An 18,857-nucleotide genomic window follows, 5' to 3' on the forward strand; every position below is an offset into this window, starting at 1 on the left:
GAATTGCCCAAATGAACTGCTGAATCCCATCAAAGCGTTACATACTGATAACAAACTGCGAGTTCAACTTAACAATCACAGAACCCTATCAAATGAGATTCCAGCAGAGCGCGGGGTGAAACAAGGGTGCCCTTTAGCACCAGCACTCTTCATCAGCTTTCTCGGAGACTTTAAGTACACCGAAAGCTCAGTTCGAGCCTTTCTGCCGAAAATAGGCAACACAAACACATCCCGCCTGCTGTATGCGGATGACTTAATTTTGCTAGATCAGACAGAGGTTGGTTTACAACGCCAATTGACCAACTTGGCAAACTACATAAAATCTAATAACTTGGAAATCAACAAATCCAAAACAAAAATTCTGATCCTAGCGAAAAATAAGTCCCACAAGAAACACCATAGAGGATGGTTCCTAGAAAATACCAAGATTGAAACAGTTGAATGCTACAAATATCTGGGAGTAACAATAGACAACTCAATACAGGAGACAGCCATGCAATTGATGCTATGGGGCAAAACCAGGAATTTAGCAGCACAGATGAGATCAATCGATAAGAGATATGGCAAATTTTCTCTGGAGCCTGTAATCCAATTCTACAGAGGCAAAGTTGTCCCGGCCCTAACGTATGGAATGGGTGCAACCCTATCAATGCCGACCGCAATTTGGCCAAAACTCGAAGGCTTACTATGGCGCTCAGTTCTGGGCCTACCAAACTCGGCCGCAATTGCAAATATCAGGCGCGAGTTAGGGCTGCAATCCTTACTCGCAGCGGTTCACCAGAACACAATGCAAATTTATAGAAAAATCATCATGCCGGAAACCCTTTCTATATTCAAGCTGATAGCAGAAGAGCTTGAAACTGGCCGTCTTAACATCTTAAAAAAATGGTCGCAAAAACAAAAGGCAAAACTGGATGAAATAGCCTGCACCGAAGAAGAACTGATCGGAAACCCCGAGAGAATAAAACGAAAAATGGACCTCTTGGATTGGATCAATACAGTTGACAAAGCCTGAGCTAACAAATTGACCACACATCTGCCCCCAACTTTTAATCAACTGAAGGTACCTCTGCCATACTGTTCTAAATTTCTGGATAAAAAACGAATGCAAACACTTTTGAGAGCTTGTCTGAATTTAATGCCTACACGTGAAATTCTCAACATTAGACTCCAGTCTTCGTCTACAGAATGTAGACTATGTAAAACATTAAAGGAACCGGAAAACTTGAAGCACCTGCTGCTACACTGCGAGGCGCTTTGTCAAGAGAGAAGCGCCTATTTTTCGCCTCTTGGGATCCCGGCCTCAGTTTTAAACGAAGACATCTGGTGGAACAGACTAATGTCGGGAGAAAAGACCAAATGGTCTATTGTGACAACAAAGCTTCTGACAATCGCATTTGACAAAATTAAGGCAAGTGTAACATAAAAGAGGGAAGGTCGAAACAAACAGAATAATCAAGTTCCTTTCCATTACTATCTTCTTTTCATCGCGTATACTTCTAATTATATGATGATCAATTCACAACATACCCACTCGTCTTTGTAAAAATCACAAGTTGATTATATGCAAAAAAAAAAAAAGTGCGATGGTTGGGGGTGAGAGTTTATAATGTCTTGTCGCAAAGAGTGCACTTTAGAAGAGAATAGAGTTAATAGAGTGAACAAGAGAAGGAGGGCAAAGGAGCTATGTTAGAGTTTGAAAAAGACGCCTATGATGGGCATATTGGGTGTGAAGAAGATCTGTGAAATAGGCACGTTTTGCAGATATTAGACAGTTGTCGTACAGGGTGTGATAGGAGAAATAGGCAGAGTGATTAGATGAAGATCTTGTTTTGAGCCAGCGCCTTTCCAGTCGACGGCGGGAGGATCTCATGAGGAGGGAAACTCCCCATGGGACCAGTGATGTCTATTGTGGAAGAACGCAGTATCCCTGCCAATCAACTGACCCAAACCCTTCCCTTACAGCAACCCCACCTCTCCTTCACCTCTTCTCTCTCCACCCCTACCTTCATATACTATGTATTTTTTATTTTTGTAGTCCAAAAAAATTAGAAAGTACTGAGACGAGGAAGATCACTGGTGAGTTAAAACATCATACCTCACTCAGTACTGGGAGGAGGAGGAAGTGTGGACCAGTACAGAATACTTACCAGAACCACTTTGCCCATTCTAGTGGTTCTCGACAGCCGATTGGAAGAAGCCATGTGAAAAGCAACAAAGGACTTGACAAAGTGTCAAGCCCCCCCTAGAGGAGCCGCGAGAGCAAGCACAGATCTGGAGTGGAGGCGGATGCCGATAGGGATGCCGAGAATGGAGTGAGAGAGTCAGAGGCGGTTCCAGGACATGAGGACCATGTAGCCATAAGGCTGAAACTCCAGGCATCCCTGAGGCCTGGGGATTGTGCAGTAAAGAAAGCGCACTTCCAGGAGTGCCAAAAAGACTGCAGAGCCGCCGCAGAGCAAAGGAGGCTCCAGAATTACACCGGAGCCCTGTGACTGAGCCCAGCTGTCCCGGAGGAGCCAACACCTGCGCAGACTGTGCAGTAAGGTATGCAGGTGGCCGGAGAGGCACTGGAGGCCCAAGGAGGTGCGGGCACGAGTTGAGAGGCTGGTGAATGAGAGTCTGGGACTCTGAAACCATGGGAGAAACAGTTGATTGGACATGGGGTTTACTAAGGCTTGGCAGGAGAGTGAACCGAGCCTACAAAGTGGGAAACTAAAGTCAGAATTGCAAGTCTGGTGTGAAGCTGACAGACAGTACACACAGTACTTGGCAGGCGAGTAACCAAGTCTGTACATGACAGAACAGCTTAGGAGTGCATCCAGGCAATTCTTCTTTGGTGCAGTACCTGGTGGGAGGAAACCAGATCTGCCAACTAGGGTCAGGGACCCCCCACAGCTTGGGAGTGCATCCAGGCTGTTCTTCTTCGTAGCAGTACCTGGTGGGGGGAATCCAGGTCTGCCAATAAGGTCAGGGACCCATCACAGCTTGGGAGCGCATCCAGGCTGTTCTTTTTCATTGCAGTACCCGGTGGGAGGAAACCAGATCTGCCAACCAGGGTCAGAGACCCACCACAGCTTGAGGAGTGCATCTAGGCTGTTCTTCTTTGTCACAGTGCTTGGTGGGAAGGAATCAGGCCTGCCAATCAGGGCCAAGGATCCACTCCAGTTTGGAAACACATCCAAACTCCTTTTGTGTTTGCAATTGTGCCTGGTGAAAAGGAACCAGGTCTGCCAATCAGGGTCAGTGGCCCAAGGACATAAAAGAAGCCTGAGAACGGCAGACAAGTTGTTGAACTTTACGAGAAGCCTGAACAAGGCCAGGGAAGGGAGATATTCCCCAATTGTTCAAGCTCTGAAGATTCCAGTACTCTCTTTTGTCCAGGGGAAGGGTACCACTCCCTTTGGGCTGGGAAGAAAGTACTTTCATTTTATTTTAAACTTAGGTGTGAGGGACAAAGTTAGGATTCTGACATTGTACATTGAGACTTTTTGCATTGGACATTCTGGCACTAGTTATTTCAGTTGAGGCAGGGAAACCCCTCTTAGAGTTAGGGCAGGATAGGTATTTCGTTTCCTTTTCACACTTGAATAAAAGTTTCTAATAATCACCATGATCTCTCCATGTGTCAGAGTCTTACTTCTACACCCATACAGTATCCTTGCCCACATGCTTCTCTATCCTGATTGGGGACTACTTGTGGAAGGTAATCTTCCTTGGGCTCTATTCGCAACAGCCCTATATTGTTGTGGGCAGAACCTGGTGATGTGGCCATGCACATTTCCATCTGTGGTCTGGGATCTATACAAGGTCTAACTCTGTCCTCTTGGGTGGGGAAGACTGTCTTTTTCTTCTCAGTGGTAGTTCTGGGTTGCCGAAAGGTAGGACTTCCTTCTTTAACCCATGACAGGGATGTTACCTTGCCTGGTTTTCTTGAACCCATAGGGGGCTCTCGCTGGTCAGGGTTAGCTGTTTGTATGGTCTCTTGCAGTGTGGGTTCATGCAGCTGGTACACCACTTTCTGTAGATACTGGGCAAATAGTCTGTGAATTGCTCCAATATCCACAACTCTTTGGCTTTGTTGTATATCTTCAGCCCCAGACATTTATTCATCATATTCCAAACTCTGTAGGACAGCTGTCTAGGTGTCTCACCTGAGCGTAGTTTCAGATTCCTCAGTATCATTCGATAATGTTCCTGGTCAAGCACCAACCCTTCTAAAAGATCTCTTTTTATTTAATCATACATGGTATTCCCTTTGGGAATCAGGGCTTGGAAAGCCTGTTCAGCTTTGCCCTAAGAAGTGGTGTGATGTAGCATGCCCAACATTCTCTGTGCCATCCAGTTGTCTCAGTGACCCCCTCAAAGATTGCAAAGAAGGGTGCCTGGTCTTCTCCATGAGAGATCTTCATATATTGTCCCTCAACAAAGGCCCTGACTAGGTCTTCCTTGGCTGCTGTGGAGGTTCTATCCTTCTGGGGCTCTGGTTTCTGTTCTGTTCCGTGGGTTGCTCAAATAGGACCTCTAACTCTTCCTCCTCCTTATCATCAAAGCTGGTGTCTCTCCACTGCTGGAGGCCGGTGTACCAGGGATTGCTTGGAGTCAACTCCTGCTGGCTTGGGCCTTCTCTAGCCCTCTTGAGCATTTCCAGGCCGCCCTAATCTATTCCACCAGCTTAGTGTTTGGATCCTCTTCCAGGGCTGCATACTTCCTGGGGTCCTCTGTCTCAATAAGGGTTCTCTCTGACCCAGCTGAGCTTCAGGAGTCGTCTGACTCATCAGATGGAGTCCCTGATTTGAGAAACTGTACCCCACTTGCAGCTCCCAGACTTCTCTGTCAGGGGATTCAGTAGAAGCTGTGACCCAGCACTCCCCTGCTTCTGAATGGGTGTCAGTCTTTTCTCTAGGAAAGGTGTGTAACCCTAGTCTCCGTGTCAGGGCATACAAAATCCCACTTCAGACACTACTAGTGATAAGGTGCTCAATGAATCCCACAATAGTGACCAATAGAAATTGGTGCGCAATGCAATCGGGGTTCCCAGTCTATGGGCGGTCCCTGTTCTTTTTCCCTTTAGCCTTGAAGGGGCTCCGACCTCCCTACCCAGTCTCCCTGGTCTACCACAGTTTGCTTCAGGATTGGTAGACTACAGCCATGGTACCCCTACTGTCTAATTCTCTCTCTTCCCTACGGAGGCTTCCTGTTTCCACTCTCCAGCTATTCTCTCCACTCTCCCTATACTCTCCTTCCTTCCTTCCTTCCTTCCTTCCTTCCTTCCTTCCTTCCTTCCTTCCTTCCTTCCTTCCTTCCTTCCTTCCTTCCTTCCTTCCTTCCTTCCTTCCTTCCTTCCTTCCTTCCTTCCTTCCTTCCTTCCTTCCTTCCTTCCTTCCTTCCTTCCTCTCTCACTCTCTCTCTCTGCCCACACCCTTTTCAGACTGATAAATGGGTTCAACAAAGTGAAAGCAAGTGGAAATGGTAAATACATGGGTATGGGAGGTGGAACCCTGTCAATTAAAACATTTAAAAAAATGTTAAGGAAAACAATCATCAATTTTGCACATTCACAGAGTTCAAAACAAAATGCAATTCGAAAAAATTACTTAGAACTATCTTCTGTTACTCTCCCTTTCGGCAAGCCTTTCTCAACCTTAGCATCATGCGCTCTGCATGCTCTGTCTTCCACTTCTGACCCTTCTTCCTTCTGGCCCATCACCACTGGAAAGCAATGCCCCTATACATTAAGACTATCCCCCCAGTGGTAGGCTTCAAAATAACCCGAAAGAGGGACCTACTGTCTCTTGTGTGACAGAGTCCGCTAAAAATAACCACTCTGGAGGTTTGTCTGATGTTTCAATGGTGTTTATTTGAAGTAATACAAACAGACCAGCTGATGGTTTCTTTGGGGAATTTAGGGCCAACCGATGGTCTTGGGAAATGTGGTGCTAGGGCCATCCCTCTCTCTTGACTTCCCTTTTCCTTCTCCCTAGCCCAGGCGTCCCTAATCCCTGTTAGTATTAGTTTGGGGAAAAGTTGTCTGCTGTCTGCCGCTGACTTGACAGCTTTTTTTGGTACCATCCGCCCTGACTGTGAGGGCACATGTGACTGCACTGTGCAGGAGTACAGTTTTCATCTTGTTTCCGGCCCGCTCCTCTGGAACTGGCAGGAAATCCACCAGGATTAAATTGCCTGGCAACACCAGGCAATGACCTTGTCCATGCCCCACTGTCTCATTCACAATCCGCCCTCGGCTACAACATCCGCCTGGAGACAGAAGCCGGGGCAAAGTTGGGGATAAGTTGTATGCTGTCTGCGGCTGAGTTGACAGCTTTCTTTGGTACCATCTGCCCGAACTGTGAGGACACATGTGACTGCACTGTGCAGGAGTACATTTTTCATCTTGTTGCTGGCCCGCTCCTCTGGAGTTTGCAGGAAATCCACCAGCGATACGTTGCCTGGAACACCAGATAACGACCTTGGCCACGCCCCCTGCCTCATTCCCAATCCGCCCTTGGCTACAACATCCGCCTGGAGGCGAAGCCAGGGCAAAGTTGGGGAAAAGTTGTCTGCTGTCTGCGGCTGACTTGACAGCTTTCTTTGGTATCATCCGCCCGGACTGTGAGAGTACGTGTGACTTCACTGTACAGGAGTGCAGTTTTCCTCTTGTTGCTGGCCCGTTCCTCCGGAGCTTGCAGGAAATCCACCAGTGTTACATTACCGGGCAACAACCTTGGCCACTCCCCCCTGCCTCATTCCCAATTCCACTCTTGGCTACAACATCCACCTGGAGGCAAAGCCAGGGCGAAGTTGGGGAAAAGTCTGCTGTCTGCGGCTGTCCATGGCGAGAGCGCATCGTGCTCGGTAGCAATGCCATCCTGCTACCTCAGTGCTTCCCCAGTACATCCAGGCAAGCTATCTCCTGGTATTAGGTTTGATTCCACCAAAGTACTAGTCCTACTGTATATGACTCTAACCATAACATCCTATTGTCTCCAGAAAGCTCTCACTCTGATGTCAGGCTCATAAGTAACCATACTAAAACCAATCTCATTTACCCCCCGGTCTCTATAAGTACTGCTACCAATCGACCTTGGACTTTGGAACACCAGGTCCTTATGCAACAAATCCACTGCAGTCCTGGACATTTTTCTAAGATTCAATTTTAATTTCCTATGTATTACTGAAACCTGGATTCTGCCTCACAACACAATCACTGCTGCTTCTTTGACTACACCCTTGACTTCTTTTGACCATGTTCCCTGCGCCATTACTCGCGGTGGGGTTTCTGGCCTACTCTAATGCTCTTGCTTCTCCTCTATTACTTCTCCAGTTATCATTCCTTCTTACTCTTCATTTGAATTTATCTACAAAATGTTCATCACACCTTTCCCTATTTAATTTATTATTGTCTATCGTGCCCCTGGTCCAGTTGGCTCGTTTTGTGAGGATATTGACCATCTTTTATCTCACCTTTTGCCTAGTCCTACTCCTATTGTACTACTTGGCAACTTTAATCTTCATCTATCTTCTATACACTCAACTATTTCCTTTCTTTCTGTTCTTGTTTCTCACTTTCTCTTGCCTCTTGCAACTCCTGCATCTCATATATCTGGTTCTTTTCTCGATCGATTGAATTTATATTTAAACTTTCACTGCTTCTTCAGTATCTGCCTTAACTATCAATCTTTCAGGTCACCAGTTACTTTCAGTGTCACTACCCCCTCCAACTTTCCAAAACTCCTTGGTTCCCTTTTCTCCAGCAACATTTTTTCATTGTGATTTATGAAACTTCAATCCTATGCTTTTTAATACTATCTGTATGTACTTCTGCCCTTCCTTCCATGCCACTCTTCTCCGCCCTCAATGCTGATGAGGCGGCTACTGTTATTTCCTCATCTCTTTCATCTTCTCTAGATCACTTCATCCTCTGTCTGCTTCTCATCCTACCCGGAAACCTTCTCAACCATGGCTGTCTCCTCACCTTCGTTCTATGCGTTGTTTCCTTTGCCGGCTTGAAAGGTGCTGACTTAAATCTAAATGAGCACCTGACCACTCTTCCTACTTTTCCTATCAAGCTCTCCATGATAATTGCTTACTCTCTGCTAAACATGCTTATTTTTCTGATCCACTACACACTCAATCCACCCACCCCAGGCGTCTTTTTCAAACCCTTGCACAACTTCTTTCTCCTCCCACCGCGGACTATTCTCTTAAATCAACATTTAGCCTCTGACTTTGCTCATCTTTTCTCTTCGAAAGTTATTTCTCTCCGTCGTGATATCAAAACTTTGCTTCCATCCAGCACATCATTTCCCTCTATTCCTACTCCTCAAACTTTTATTTCTCACTTTGCCTTGGTTTCTAACGCTGTTGTTCTTCTTCTACAATTTAAAGCTCACCCTACGCCCTCCCTCACTGATCCACTTCCTTCACACTCATTCCTAAGGTCTATCCTCTTCTTATACCTTGGCCCTCATTACAACACCGGTGCTAAACAATGGTGCTATTAGCACCATAGTTGGTGCCGATGTTGTAACGGGTCCGCCATGGTTCAATGGGGAATTACCACCACATTCCACATTACCAACCACAGGTTGGCAGGCGGTAATTCCCCATTGAACCATGGCCCTTCCCCATTCCCATTTTCGCCCCATAGGGCTCTATGGGAATGGGGAAGACCCTAAGTACGGTACCGCAAATTGCAGTACCGTACTTAGCACCAAGGTCCCTTTGCGGGTCCCTACTTTAACGGCTGGTGTAGACCAGCCGTTAAGGTTGGGTCCCGCAAAGGGACCTCGTAGTAAGGCGCTAAGTGTTTAACGGCACCGCAGCCTTTTACGGCGCTGTTAAACACTTAGCGCCCGGGTCGTAATGAGGCCCCTTATTTTGTCTCTTTCTTTAACATCTCTTTCACTACGTCTATTTTTCCTGCCTCATTTAAACATGCATGGAATAGTCCCATTTTTAAAAAACCTACAGCTAGCCCATTCATTGCCTCCAATTTCTGTCCTATCTCTCTACTATCCTATATTTCTAAACTCTTAGAGCGCCTTGTCTATAACCAAATCTCTGTTTTTGTTACTGATTCTTCTCTACTTCCTCGATTCCAATCTGGTTTTGGTCCTTTTCACTCTACTGAAACTACTTTGATCTTTGTTCTAAACTCTCTTCTTTCGGCTCGCTACTCTAAGCACTCTTCCTTTCTTATTCTCCTAAATGTTTCTGCTGCTTTCGACACAGTGAATCACGCTTTACTCTTGACATCACTTTCATCATTTGGTATTAAAGGTTCTGTCCTGTCCTGATTTAAGTCCTACCTGTCCAACCAAACTGTTTCGGTCTCTTGGCCGGGCAGGTCCTCTTCACCCTTTCACTTGATCACTGGGTTCCTCAAGGGTCAGTTCTAAGCCCCTTCCTTTTTTCCTTATACACTTCACATTTTGCTGCTATTATCTCTTCTTTCGGTCTATCACACCATTTCTACACAGACGACACTGAACTATTTCTTTTTCCTCCTATTCCCCTGATATCCATCACACTCTTTCAGCTTGCCTTGTGGCTATTAAATCCTGGATGTCTTCTCACTTTCTCACTGTTAATGCGGGGAAAACTGAGGTTCTGTTCTTCCCTGATAACACTATTCCCCCTCATCCCATGCCTCCATTTCTATCTTTTCCACCTTCTAAGCTTCCAATTTCAACCACAGCTCACAACCTTGGTATTCACTTTGACTCAAATCTTTCTTTCTCTCACCATATCTCTCTCACTTCATGTTCCTGCCATTTCCACATTTCCAACATCCATAATGCGTGCCAATATCTCACGTTACAAATATCCAAACTTCTAATCTCAACTTCTAATCTCCTTGTTGATTTTCTCCCGACTATTCTACTGTTCTTCCACTCTGTTTGGTGTTCCCAGATCTCGCCTTGTCCCTCTAAATTCAGTCTTTAATTCTTCAATTCGTCTATTGTGTCTCCTCCCCTACCAGGACCCTATTTACTTGTCTCTTGCAACACTCCATTAGCTACCTTTTCACTCTCAAATTAAGTTTAACTTTGTCTTGTTTTTAAATCTCTTTATGGTCTTGCTCCCAACTATCTTACTGAACTCATATATTTCTATACTATATCTCGCGCTCTGCAGTCATTTGCCCATTTTAGACTTTTGGTTCCTAGCCCTCGCTGCGCTCAGTCTTGTTTCCGATCTTTTGAACTTCTTGCTCCTCTCCACTGGAATGCTCTACCACTCCCTCTGCGCTCTATTCTGTTTTCCATGGTTCTTTCAACACACACTTACTTCTACACCCTTGAGTGATTGTAATCTGGTTTTAATTGTCTATTACATTTTATTGTACTGTGCTTTAATTCTTTATTGTACAGCGTTTGGCTTAAGGCGCTCTATAAAAGACTAATAAAATACAAAAATACAAATATTAGGGAACAGTGACACCTGTCTGTCTGTGATCTAACATGGGTTATAAATGGTTTACCTAAATGATGGCTATGGAGCTCCTTAGGGGCCTTCTAACTTCCCTCTCCTTGGGATGGTCCCTTCTTTCATACTGTGTCACTCTCACCTTACACAAGCATTGTCTCACCTTAAACTCTCCTACTCATGTTCCTCAAGATGCTCTCCTCCCCACCATGCTACTATCCCTCTGATCATACACTCTGCCTTCCTACCTCCACCCTTTGATGTTAACTCCCTTCTGCCCTTCCCACTATTTGGCCCCCTTGTCAGTGCTACCTCTCCGCTACTACTACTACCTTCCTGATCTTACCAGTACTCCAACTCCACCACCACCTCTCACCACTATGACTTCTCTATTTCAACTACCACTCCTTGCTACCACTACTCCCCCTCTACTGCTACTACTACTACTGCTCTACTACCACTTTTATTTCCCTCTCTCTACCCTCACTACCACACCCTACTACCAACAACTCCATTCCATTTCTACTCCACTAGTCCCACTACCACAATCTCCACTTTCCAAATACTTCTTCCCCCTCTCTACTCTTACTCTACCGCTATTACACTCCTTACACAATCACTCCACAGACCCCTCTCTCCAATTACCTCCACACTCCTTCTGCACTATACTCTTCTGGTCTCTCGGATGTCCTCCTCCTTCTCCTCCTGTACTCACCCAATCAATCCACACCAGACAACTCCCAGGCTTACCTCCTAAATAGCCCACCACCTCCGAGGATTGGCCACTCTCCCTACCCATTCACTTATCTGGCTTGGAGGGGTGTCACAGGTGAGTTAGTGGAGCTTTATTATTATGGCCTTTCTGGAGGCCTTTAGTTATTGTTTTATAACTCCCTGGTGGTCTAGTGGATCTCTCCAAATGTGCGTGTTCCAGCAGGAGCCTGCTGCTGGAACTGCGCTCCTCTTCCTGTTGCTGCTCTGATGAGCGGTTTCTATCGGCGGTGTTCTCAATGGAGCTGGCGCCGGTTTCCTCTGTCTCTCCAAGAGCCAGCTTCCTCTGGTAGCTTTGCTGCCTTCGCTTCTCTATTTGTGGTGCTGACGCTGCCTCCCAAGCAGATACAGAGGGGCTGAGAGGGGGCCTGCGCGCACACGCTCCTGCACCCTCGGGGCGCCTAGCAGTCAGGCTCCCTCCCTTCCCTGACAGGGCAGAGTTAGCAGCCCTGTCACACTTGATTAAGGATTTTAGGCAAACAGTATCATCATCCCCCAACACAATGATTGAGTACTCTAAATGTATTGCATATTTTAAGTCTTAAATGTATGTAACTGTCAAACGGTATAGTCTCTTTCAATGTTCCAAGCCCCTTCCACACAAACATCTGGCTTTAGTATCATCTTTTAAACTCTTGCTTCCACTTTTGTAAAGCTCCCTATAAAGAAACTGCTTCTGCTGCCAACATTACCTATTCTGCAGCGTTTCTGTTCTAAGCACTTTACTGGCTATAATAAACTACCAATAATAATAATGAACCCATAATTGTTCCGCTCGGTCGATAAAACCCCCTTGAACAGATACAAGAACATGACCTCAAAACTTTAAAAAGCACATCATGTTATGAAATGTCAATAGTTTTTTAAGTCAATGGGTAATATTACATATATGTATTTAAGCAAAACTTTGCAGGGTAAAAATCTGGAGTGGATGGATAGTTGTGGACGAGAAGGTAAAGGACATGGATAATATGTAATGTGTTAGATTAAAAGTGAAAATTCTTAAAACCGCAAAAGTAAAGAATGCATGAACGAAAGTTATAATAAAAATGTTAACACTGTTTTTTTTCTATTACAGTTCTTGGAGAAATTGAATATTTTTTATTGGAGCGACCTAGTCATATAGCCTTGAGCAATGACATAGTATATACTGAATACAATTACCAGGATAATGATACATCAGCTTCAAAGATGATGTCTATTACACTTCTGAACATCAGCAACAATGAAACAATTGTACAAAAACATCTTCCAGTGAACCAATCCCAAGGAGTTATAGAATTTGAGTGTTTCTATTTCGTAACTGCTGGACACTATCAATTCATAATGAGCACAGTGGATGAAAAGGAAAGTAGTATTCAGTGGAGAAGCAGCGTGCTGAATGTCTCATGGCCAATGTTTCACATTGACCTAAACAGGACCCTAAATTCAGCTGTAAACTCATTACTGGTTGGAGTTTTCACAAACGAGCAGCTGTGCCCGGTGGTTGCCACTGAACTCCCAGTTGTTTCCATTGAGATCAAAGGCAGGAACAGCCTTCACGACCTGGTAACCCAAAGTCCTGAGGAGGCAGTATTAAAGGAGGTGAGCAAAACACTCTCCCTGTCAAGAGCACAATGGGTGGAATTTGACTGCGTTCCCAAAGGCCAGGAGGTCTTTGTATTCATATCCCTGAAATCGTTACGGACCCGTTCGGTCATTTCCTCAACAGGACCGATAGACCTTGTGAAGAGCTTTGGATACAAACTGGTAGTTGCAAACAAAGATACTTGTGATTCATTGGTAGTTGTGCATGTTGTGCCACCACCCTGTACCCTCCTGCATGGAAAGATTGTGGTCTACAAAGAAGTACCAAGGCGCTCTGGCGAAAGTATTACTGCACTGGCTGAAACTGTCATATATCCAGGGAATGATAACCTTGAAATGAACTGCACTTTGTTCGAGCTCGGGATAAATAAATACTGTTTTGAATTTTTTATGGTCTCAACCAAAAGCCACTTCTACCCCAGAGCAAAGGAATGTGTGGTGATGCGGCGTAATATAGGTTGGTATGGGATGAAAAGGGTTTGACCTTGGCAGTTTAGTGGTCCTTCATATGCTGGAATGAATTGCTGCAGGTTCATGCAGGTTCGGTTCTGTAATGGGTCCATGCGGGCTGAGGGTTAATAAGAAAATAAACAAGAAGCTTTTATTGGGAGATACCAATTGTTCATGACTTCATTTTGAAGTTCACAGTTGCTGGCATTCCTATTGCACTGTCGTATAATTACCTCCAAGTCCTATAGTCATATGGCCATTGAGATATCAGCATACCTTCAAATTCCCCAATGTGTGTGCAAAATGCTCCAGTGCAAATGTGTGCTGGTGCATCTACACAGACACTGCCTAATTCACAATAATGACTTGCATATCTGGGAAGGACTGGCTCCATGGCGATGCCAGTAATTCCAGCCCTTGATTGAAAATGCAAAGGCTGGATATCCCTGACTCATCGATATTCTCCTTAACAGTGCTATTGAATTCATGGCCTTTAGTAGCTTGCAGGCCTAGGTATCACTTTCACAGGTTTCAAAATCACAAGGGTGCAGCTGTTGCTATATACAAGATCATGCATTTGAACACGTAATTGTTTAACTGTGCACATATGTGTGCTACTATACATGTCTTGCAGGTAGCACAGGTAGTTAAGTGGTTTCTGCTGTGATATAAGTCCAGCTTGCATATCAAAGGATTGAATCCCAGCAAATAATGTACTGCTCTGCAGCATTCCAGTGTACAGTAATACAAACATGTACAATAAGTCGATTGTGTGGACATCCGTTATTTATCATTTTCTAGGTCAAAGGTCATCACACTAATGCCTCACAATGAGATAAGCATAGAAGCCCAGAATGGCGCACGACTGTCATTGGAGTGGACATTTCTCTGATAGAAAGGATTTTTCCATTGCATGGTAATTTCTACAGAATTTCCAAGAATGCAATAGAAATGTTCCTAGAAATGTTACTGAATGGATATTTCTATACTGCAAAGGATTTTCCATCCATCAAAACGGCCATAACATTTTTAAGATTTCACCGAAATGCAAATGTTTATTGAATTTTTAATCATTCAGCGATAATTGAAAAAGTGACTTTCCATTGCATAGATATTTCCACAGAATGCAAACGGCCCGGAATTTTCAAAATATGCATGACATTCGTTTTGCATTGTTTGTTTGTTTGTTTATTTATTCGTTTAATTTAGAAATAATAGATTTCCATGAAACATATCAAGCAACAGAGTTACAAAAATACACAATCAAGATCTGTAAATGCATGAAATCACATGATCTAAAAAAACATGAGATCTTAAAAGAGAATAAGAAATAGGAAATCCAAAATATCCACTTATGATTATAAAAATTGTGTGTTCCAACACCAGGTAAATCTCGAACAAATGTATGATCGAACTATAATTCTGAATATTCTTCCAATTTTAAACCATAATATAAAATCCTGTGTGTACTAAAATCAAGATAGTTAAAATAATTACTTCTAATAAACCAAGCACATTCAAATTAATTGGATACTGCAAGCACCACCCCAGGTAAAGTGCCCAATTAAAAAAAGAACACAAATGTTTCAAAAAAGTTATAATCCCATTTTGGATTAAATCAAGTAAAATACATTTCTTCTGGGATTTACAGTACAGTGGACAACCCAAAAGAAAGTGTTTCCCGTTTTCTTCAGCAGCAGGGCAATAATAACACCTGTTTGCTTAATGTACAGACCATTTCAAAGTAAGAGGTCAGTAGGAGAATATTCTGTCCATACTAAGCAAAAAACATTCCCTTCCTTGATTCCGTCAGCCAGTAGAGAATCTGTTCACTGTTCATCTGTTCACTGGCCAAATTGGTTTTGCTCAACACTTAATTATGCAATAAATTGCTCCCAGCCTTACACAGAAGACATGCGCTATGGCTCATTCATCAAGTTTAGTTTGAACTAAATGTCGATGAGATTCTGAAATAGGTAGTGCTGGATTCTATAGGTGTTTCACATCTAAGGCTATAAGACATGATTCAACATGGACCAACCATTTCCACATGGGACCGGTGGACTAGTCAGCCAGATCCCAAATGATCTTCTTAAGGAATTCTAAAGCTTCCAAGATATTGAGACAATGCCAGAATAAAATAGGATGCAGATGGACCTCATTATGTAGGGGCGAGTGCCTAATTCTAAGTAAGGACAGATGGTAGTCACACTTTTAGGTAGTCGAAATATATATTTTTTAAAACTCTCCTCACCTTCTAACTAGGATGAGGGACCAGGGCCGATACATCCTCTCCATAAAGGAGCACTCTGGGTGCCTGGGCTTTATAGACTTTCCCCAAAACCTATAAGCAAATGTGTGCAGAATGGTTAAAATCTAAATGAGTTTTCCATTCTACGATAATTCCCTCTATTTTTTCTGAAAGCATAAAAGCAAACACCCGAAAAGAAACAACAAAAGTATTGCAACAAAAGTATTGGGACTCTGATATCAAAACAAGTGGGGCAAGCATGTCCCAAAACCTTTGTTATGGGTTTGTACACCGTCTTGGAGTTGCAATTGGCAAAATAATGAGACTCTTTAGTTGTTCCTTGTGAGCAGGCTTCACTTTAGATGTAACTATTATGGGGTCCTTAGGAGGTTGCCTCTGTGACAAAGTGAAGAGATGTATGAATGCAGCTCTTATCAAGTAAAACAAAGAGCCGTGTTTTAACAGTAAAAATAGCAATTTTAGACCATTTAGGTGAAGTATTGAAACTGAGTTCTTAAAAGTTCCCACTCTCTTCGAACTCAGTGTATAGCAGAACATTCATATATACTGCTGAGGTCCACAGATTTAACATTTGCAAACAAGCAGCACAGAGATTTTACTTTACACTTTTAAAGCTGTTTTTGTTTATTGAATTGGTGCACGGCATGCTACTATTTTCGAATGTACACAATCACAGTACTTTAAAGCACTTTCTCTATTTAATTGGGATTCTGTAATGCGCTACATGCATCAAAAGTACATAAGGGGTGGATGGATGCAATATTCTAAATGTAACACACTTGAGACTTGTTAGACAATAACACCTCTGTTTCCATAGAAACCCGAGTGTGCACTTTTTAAGAAATGCATGTACTTTGACCCAAATGTTCCTATGGTAAATCATTTGTTTGTAAAATAGCACAACTGTGTATGCAATAACAGTTATGTGTGAACCATATCAGCTGTGTGCACAGTAATATGGTTATGAGCTAATGCAAACAATTGTACACTAACACAATTGTCCACTTACAGCCACCCCATTTTCATTGGGGTTGATACTCCACTGCTCAATTCTTCAAAGATCAGAGTAATAGAATACACCAGTTCTCAATGTTCCGAAGATGAAAAAGAGTAGTTTCTTAACAATGATGAGATGGGCAGCCCAAATGTGCATGTTTCACATAAAGAGGCTTATGGCCTCATTAAAAGTTTGGTGTTGCGGGAAAAAGTGGTCGAAATTCTGTTACTGCCACTTTTCCTGCACCGCCAAATTTGCATTATTGGCAAATTTACCGCTGGAATACCACCACCCTCGTAATCATTATTGGAGACTTGAGTATTGAAGCTTACTTCCACCCCACCAAGAATGGTGGGCCTTGAGTGGATATTATGCACAGAAGGTCTAGCGTATCTACCTCCAGCACAGGTACAGAGGGGATGCTTGATCTTGTAAAACATAATTAAGCATAAAGGTTTTCCTTTTTATACTGAGACAGATAGGATAGCAACACTAGATCACTCTGCCAGCACCTCTGCTTGTCTTAGTCCGTCTGCTATAGATCAGGAAAAAATAAAACAAAAGTTCAGCTCACAATAAAAGCAAACAAAAATACATTTAACATTGGAAGTAATATATGGCTTCAATATCTACGAAGCCTGATTTCTATATGGTCTTTCCCCTTCTTTAATGACATGACAAGCTGAAAAATCAATGGCCTGGCAAGTTTCCCATAGCAAGATCAGATATTATGATTCATTCAGAATAGCCATCAACCTTCAGTTTGGCAAATGTCACCCCAAGTGGGATGGGTAGGCCCAGAGCTGTGTCCTGGGCATACTGTGTCTAGAGAAGAGACCCAAGCTACACCTCACTGATGACTCCCAACGTGGCCAAAAACACATATCGGAGAATTCCTATGGTCTCGCCCAAAAGGGACATGATGACCTAGCAATCCCGGCTAGACTTCCCCTTTTGGGGTGAAACAGCCTGATTTGCATATGGTCCTTCTTCTTTAATTGCTCGAAGGGCTAAAAATCGATGGTCTGGAAGGTTGCCAGTGGTTACAATTTAATCAAAGTATGCCAGTCATATTGCACACACCACAAAGGAGTTTCACATTAACTCAAGTGTGAGGTGATAACTTACACATCTTTTTCTGCAATTCCCCACATGTGGAAGACATGAACCCTATTGCCGAGGTTAGATGATTTTATATTTTACTTTGTGCTGCATTTGTACCTGAAATCCTCACCTACGTAGATTGACAACTTCTAAGTGCCATGGCAACCGCTTCAAAGATCCCTACAAATGAATCCCAATAAGTATAAACCTTCCTATTAATATACAGCTACAGAAACTTTAGAGAGCTCTAAATTGGACACTCGTGAGGGAGGCACTTAGGAAAGCTTGATTTACAGAAATTATAAGCTAAGGTTTGCCCCCACCCAGAATGCTTAATAAAAATGGTAGACAACTGGGGAAGCAATAGGGAACATTGCTGTTTTCTTGCATAAAATGGAACCATCTCGATTCTTGACAAGGCACTCCTTTATATGTTAATTTCGTTTGAGCAGAGTATTGCAAACTATCCTCCCAAATTCTCAAATATTGTTATCAATGGAGTCAGCTTTGTTTTTCCTTAAAAGTTAAAAACCCTCTAAATTGTAGTTTTTTATTATGCTTTTTCAGAAGCATGGGGCATGTGGCAGACCTGGAGTCCTTGTAGTGTGACCTGTGGTGATGGCATCCGTGAGCGATCCAGAAGATGTCTCACATCCTCAACATTGATGCCAGGCTGCATCGGAACTCCAAAAGAGGACTCCTTGTGCTCGCTGGATGACTGTTCAAGTACGTGCTCACATCTATTCATGTGTAAAAATGAAAGTATCATCTCTAGTAATCACTGGTCAGGTGGACAGGTGACCTTGGCTTAGTCTTTCTATTGGAGGGCAGGCAGGTCTGACTCTTCCATGAAGCCACATTGTTGTACTTTGGAAACAAGGATACAACATGGAATTCAGAGGGAGGGGAAGCAAAACTGAGGGGAAAAGCCAAAAGCAGAACCTCCCCGCCCCCAGTGACCAGAAGCAAACAAACCAATACATCTCGAAAAAAGGAGCACAGATCAAGAAGCAAGTCAAAAATGCAGAATGCACAGGATGCAAGGGAGAGGAGACGAAGGGGGCAAAGAACATGATCGCAAGATCACAACGTATTGGCATGCCCAGAGCTATTGCTGGCTGTACTTAAACAGGAGGCCCTGCCTTTAATTCCCAGGAAAATGAAGAAGACAACCCATTATCTTATATCGTGTGGATGACACCTTGGCATGACACATTATTATAAAACTACAGGTTCGCTCACCTT

At 43.5% G+C, this 18,857-nt stretch overlaps 1 protein-coding gene across 3 annotated transcripts in view; it reads left to right on the top strand.

Annotated features, from left to right (window-relative positions):
• THSD1 (thrombospondin type 1 domain containing 1) overlaps positions 1–18,857 on the top strand; it is a 185,272-nt gene that overhangs the window by 151,646 nt on the left and 14,769 nt on the right. For all 3 annotated transcript variants that reach the window (XM_069639957.1, XM_069639956.1, XM_069639958.1), the window contains 2 exons: positions 12,281–13,246; positions 18,180–18,338. In XM_069639957.1, coding sequence (XP_069496058.1) covers positions 12,281–13,246; positions 18,180–18,338 — 1,125 coding nt within the window. The remainder of the gene's footprint in view (positions 1–12,280; positions 13,247–18,179; positions 18,339–18,857) is intronic.

Source organism: Ambystoma mexicanum, chromosome 7q (genome assembly GCF_040938575.1).
Source record: "Ambystoma mexicanum isolate Mex_15411 chromosome 7q, UKY_AmexF1_1, whole genome shotgun sequence".
Lineage (NCBI taxonomy): Eukaryota > Metazoa > Chordata > Amphibia > Caudata > Ambystomatidae > Ambystoma > Ambystoma mexicanum.